The following is a 6000-nucleotide window of genomic DNA, read 5'->3' on the forward strand; positions in this document are numbered from 1 at the left end:
CGCGGGCCGGACAGGGACGTACAAAGGGCCGGATGCAGCCTGCGGGCCGCAGAATGCCCAGGTCTGGTATAACAGGACTTGGCAATTATTTTGACTCGGGGGGCTACATTTAGAGAAAAAAATGTGTCTGGGTGCAGGTATATCTATTTTTAGGAACACTAACAATAATGTCCGATTGAATGCTAAGAACGTTATGATAGACCGCCTTAAAAAAACGTAATGGAATTTTACATTTTTCTATGAAGGATAAAACACTGAATATTGACAAAATATGACCGTCACACCCCCTTTCGATCAACATATTTTACAATCAAGTGAAACGCAACAATCAGTGAAATATGAACGCGAAAGGTACAAAATAAACCCACCCACAATCTGATATATCTGATACATCACTAAGCTGTAGAACTTTGTTGTGAAAATCTCCTTCCGCGTCTGTGGAAACACTTCCCGCCCACACTGCTTGGTGCCTCGTCTGAGCTGCTGTGACGTAGATGACCATAGTAACTAATTAGATTACCATAGTAACTGGTATATCATCCATAAGCGCAGAGAGACTTACGGTCATTAGAAAAGATAAGTGCACATCATAATGGCAGCTACACTTTACATCTTAAATATCTAAAAAAATGATTTGGGAATGTCCGGCGGGCCAGATTGAAAAGCTTAACAGGCCTTCATTTGCCTAGCTCTGCCCTATAAGATGAAGGCAATTGCATTTTATTGATATTTGAAATGTATTCAATGTTTATAAATGTATATTTAAATATACTAAATGTAAAAAAGGGAATAAATATTCCAAATAATCTAGTTTGGTTACGCCATCATGAGTGCAACACAAGGTTGTAAAAGTTTCAACTACAATTCTAAATAAGATGTCAAAAGCAAACTGAAATCAAATACACACAGCTTAAAGATTGATCAATACCTATTTAAATTTAGTAAATGAATATGATGATTTATCAAAATATGAAAGAAATATACCTGAACAGAACGCTCATGATGGTTACACCAAAAAGTAACGCTATGAATCGCGTTTTTCCAAGTTTTTGGGGCATTTTTATGCTATTTCCAAGCATCTCCTTTTTATTATTGTTGATTTTAATTGGTCAAACTAATGCATGTTATATATGCATGCCCTAGTAAACAAAAAAAAAGTCATAGTACATTTGTGCAGGTGGGTGTGAATGTAGCCATTAGCAGAGCTGTACACACATACAAATAAATGTTCATTGATGGGTTGTGATGTCCCCACATTGTTGGCAGTACATGGGAAGAGGTGTTGACTTTCATATACAATGTTGTGTTTGTAAGTACATGAATTGAGCAGGAATATTACCAGCATGTATTTCCACTCCATTAGTTAGCATGAACCTTGTACATAAACCAGGACTTCCTAATGATTCACTTTTAGTCACATTATGTATGAATCATGATTAGTCAGGCGATTCATCACTTGCATGATTCAAATTTGCTCAAGAAAAGAACCCAATATTTGTACACAGATGCACATTTATTGTCAGGACCTTTTTCATCCTTTTATTTGTCGTTTATTTGCACAAAACTTGTTAAGTTTTATCTGAAGTTCTTTTCTGAATGTATTTTGGAGTGAAATGTGTCCCAGTCTCCTCACTCACTTTGGTACTGACTAGGGATGTCCGATAATATCGCCCTGCCGATATTATCGTCCGATAAATGCGTTAAAATGTAATAACGGAAATTATCGGTATCGTTTTTTTAATTATCTGTATCGTTTTTTTTTTGTTTTTTTTTGTTTTTTTTATTAAATCAACATAAAAAACACAAGATACACTTACAATTAGTGCACCAACCCAAAAAACCTCCCTCCCCCCATTTCTTTCTGTTATCAATATTCTGGTTCCTACATTATATATCAATATATATCAATACAGTCTGCAAGGGATACAGTCTGTAAGCACACATGATTGTGCGTGCTGCTGGTCCACTAATAGTACTAACCTTTAACAGTTAATTTTACTCATTTTCATTAATTACTAGTTTCTATGTAACTGTTTTTATATTGTTTTACTTTCTTTTTTATTCAAGAAAATGTTTTTAATTTAGTTATCTTATTATTATTATTTTTTTTAAAAAGTACCTTATCTTCACCATACATGGTTGTCCAAATTAGGCATAATAATGTGTTAATTCCACGACTGCATATATCGGTTGATATCGGTATCGGTTGATATCGGTATCGGTAATTAAAGAGTTGGACAATATCGGAATATCGGATATCGGCAAAAAGCCATTATCGGACATCCCTAGTACTGACGCATGCACCCATCTGATCTTTGACCGTGTCCGTTAAGGTAGACAAGCTTGTACCCTCAAAATGAATTGCACGACTAATCATTAATGCAATAAATGTGGTGATTAATCACATGAGGTAACTTTTGGTGACACTTTAGTATGGGGAACATAGGAACCATTAATTAGTTGCTTATTAACATAGGGTTAGGGTTGAGGGTAGGGTTAGGGGTAGGGTTAGGGCTAGGGTTAGGGAAGACTTAGTTAATGTTTTACTGGTTGTATCATAAGGCCATGCAGAATAAGTACTTAATAATGACTAATTAACAGCCAATATGTTACTAATTTGCATGTTAATAAGCAACTAATTAATGTTCCCCATACTAAAGTGTTGACTAACTTTTTAATCTTCACAGCCCTAATATATATTTTAGGTCAGTGTTTCTTAACCGTTGTGGTTGTTTGGCTGTGTACTCAGTTGTAATACACTTTTCCACCACTGGTGGCGGTAGTGACAATATCCAGCAGCTAAAACCATAAAGAAGTTTCTTTGGCACAACAATGATGACTAAAGTGTTAAAGCTGTATATTCATTCACACTTATTATTTATTATTTTTGATTGATTTATAATCTAATTATGCATAATTGCATGGAAAATTATTTTTCATTAGTCCCTTCTTATGAAGTATATTTGTTTATTTTTGTAATCCGCCTGACCTAAGACTTAAAGGCCTACTGAAAGCCACTACTACCGACCACGCAGTCTGATAGTTCATATATCAATGATGAAATCTTAACATTGCAACACATGCCAATACGGCCGGGTTAGATTAGTAAAGTGACATTTTAAATTTCCCGTGAAATATCCTGCTGAAAACGTCTCGGTATGATGACGTTTGCGCGTGACGTCACGGATTGTAGCAGACATTTTGGGACAGCATTGTGGCCAGCTATTAAGTCGTCTGTTTTCATCGCAAAATTCCACAGTATTCTGGACATCTGTGTTGGTGAATCTCTTGCAATTTGTTTAATGAACAATGGAGATAGCAAAGAAGAAAGCTGTAGGTGGGAAGCGGTGTATTAGCGGCCGGCTGCAGCAACACAAGCACGTAGCGGCTACGTCGTAGCCGGTGTTTCATTGTTTACATTCCCGAACGATGACAGTCAAGCTTTACCATTGGCCTGTGGAGAACTGGGACAACAGAGACTCTTACCAGGAGGACTTTGAGTTGGATACGCGCTACCGTGAGTACGCAGCTGCGGCTTCCAAACATTTGATCGCTTGCCCGTACGTGCGTGCCGCTATGTGCATGTCACGTACGTAACTTTGGGGAAATATATGTGCTGTATGAACTTTGCGGAGGTGAACGGTACTTTGGGCTGTGGGATTGAGTGTGTTGTGCGGGTGTTTGATTTGTATTGGTGGGTTATATGGACGGGAGGGGGGAGGTGTTTGTTATGTGGCATATTAAATATAAGCCTGGTTGTGTTGTGGCTAATAGAGTATATATATGTCTTGTGTTTATTTACTGTTTTAGTCATTCCCAGCTGAATATCAGGTCCCACCCGCCTCTCACAGCATCTTCCCTATCTGAATCGCTTCCACTGCCCTCTAGTCCTTCACTCTCACTTTCCTCATCCACAAATCTTTCATCCTCGCTCAAATTAATGGGGAAATCGTCGCTTTCTCGGTCCGAATTGCTCTCGCTGATTGTAAACAATGCGCAGATGTGAGGAGCTCCACAACCTGTGACGTCACGCTACTTCCGCTACAGGCAAGGCTTTTTTTTTTTATCAGCGACCAAAAGTTGCCAACTTTATCGTCGATGTTCTCTACTAAATCCTTTCAGCAAAAATATGGCAATATCGCGAAATGATCAAGTATGACACATAGAATGGATCTGCTATCCCCGTTTAAATTTAAAAAATTCATTTCAGTAGGCCTTTAATAATAATCTTTGTGACTAACATATGCTTTTATAGCATGTGACAAGGTTGAACTGTAAGTAACTTAGATATAAATATTGAATATGATTCAAATCAAGAGTAAGATGACTAATTCACTGCTAATATTTTATCGGGCCCCTCTGTAGCGGAAAACTTTGGCCCCCGACGTCAAAACGGTTGTGAAGGAGTAAAAGTGGAGTTCCAACAAAGTGTGTGGAAAAGGCTGCTTTAAGTCTTTCCAAGTGTGACTATGTTGTGTGTATGCTCAACTGCTCTTTACATCCTATTAGTCCAAATATTAGGCTGGACTAGGATTGATTCTTCCTAAAAGACGAGCAGGTCCACTCCCTAGAACACGTCCACATAGCTCCAGGGGAGAAACCCAAGACCTGTACCTGCACAAAGACCCAGGAATGGTTGTCTTCCCACACGTCACATGACTCCTCCTAAACCAAACTGGCTTCATTGACAACTTTGTGTGTGCAATGTCACGCTCACCACTTGGCCAACACTTCAACTCGCTGTAGTCGTCTGGCGGCTTTTGCAAAAAGTGAAAAGTTTCCTACCGTAAGAAAGGCAACCATAGCATCGGCCGGGTAGTATCCAACAGAGTCGACATGAAGGTCATCTCATTCTAGGACAGAATCCTTGGGCCAAAACTTCTCTCACTGAGGAGGGCTGCAGCCTGCCTGCCTGCCGCTCTGCTTCTGGAGCGGAGAGGATCAGGGTGTGTAATTCTCCCTCTCTCTCTCTCTCTCTCTCTCTCTCTCTCTCTCTCTCTCTCTCTCTCTCTCTCTCTCTCTCTCTCTCTCTCTCTCTCTCTCTCTCTCTCTCCCTCCCTCACCCCTTCCAACATAATCCACACACTCTCTCTGATGCAGGACAGATGGCCTCCGTGCGCCCAAAAGTCCACCCTGATTATCCTAAAAGTGCAGTCAGGAGGATCTCGCGTAAGAGGAAGGGGGGGTGGGTTCAACGTTCCCTCTAATTGTTCATGTGTGTGAGCAGAGGCCAAAACTCCCTGAGCGTTGAGTGGAGGCCATGTGAGCAACATCAGACGTGCACACTGTGGCTACACCAGCAGCACACCTGTCCCAAACCTGACTAAATAACAACTTACATCTCCATCCATACATCCATTTTATACCGCTTGTCCCTTTCGGGGTCGCTGGAGCCTATCTCAGCTGCATTCGGGCGGAAGGCGGGGTACACCCTGGACAAGTCCCCACCTCATCGCAGGGCCAACACAGATAGACAGACAACATTCTCTTATTATTATAATCAAATGACAGCAGTCATTTCCATTTCTAATATAAGTGTTTAGGCCCACTTACAATGACAATAACAACAAATATTGTTTTTCATGAACTGTGTACTTGTATTGTTTGTCTGGGTGGAGGTCCTGCTTTGGAAATAATTTGTACCCCTTTCAGACATTGCATTTAGTTCCCATTAAAACATCCACATGTTGCACAATGAGATGTAAGCAGAGGATCATGTGTACATTCCTGCAACTTCCTATATTTTTATTAGTATTTATTTAATATACTAGCAGCATTTCATGATTAATATTTATAAATGAAGATTCCTAATAAATGACACTAGAATAAGCACACATAAATCATAGCGTAACCTCCTGGAATGACACTTTATGTGTGGTGTTGGAGTTGTCCCACTTTTTGTGTGTCTGTAAAGGCATCACTGGCTAAGTGCCATATGTGCATGTGTTGGCGCAAGTGAGAAAGAGCGAGCGGCTGCTGTTGATATAACAAAGTTGCTTT

The 6000-nt window shown here is 39.8% G+C and overlaps 1 protein-coding gene across 1 annotated transcript in view; it reads right to left on the minus strand.

Moving 5' to 3' along the window:
* Positions 1-4913, minus strand: part of ntf3 (neurotrophin 3) — a 128142-nt gene extending 123229 nt beyond the window's left edge. The window contains exon 1 of the mRNA XM_062066335.1: positions 4786-4913. Coding sequence (XP_061922319.1) covers positions 4786-4803 — 18 coding nt within the window. The 5' untranslated portion in view covers positions 4804-4913. The remainder of the gene's footprint in view (positions 1-4785) is intronic.
* Between the last annotated feature and the right edge of the window lie 1087 nt (positions 4914-6000).

Source organism: Entelurus aequoreus, linkage group LG12, assembly GCF_033978785.1.
Source record: "Entelurus aequoreus isolate RoL-2023_Sb linkage group LG12, RoL_Eaeq_v1.1, whole genome shotgun sequence".
In the NCBI taxonomy this organism is placed as follows: domain Eukaryota; kingdom Metazoa; phylum Chordata; class Actinopteri; order Syngnathiformes; family Syngnathidae; genus Entelurus; species Entelurus aequoreus.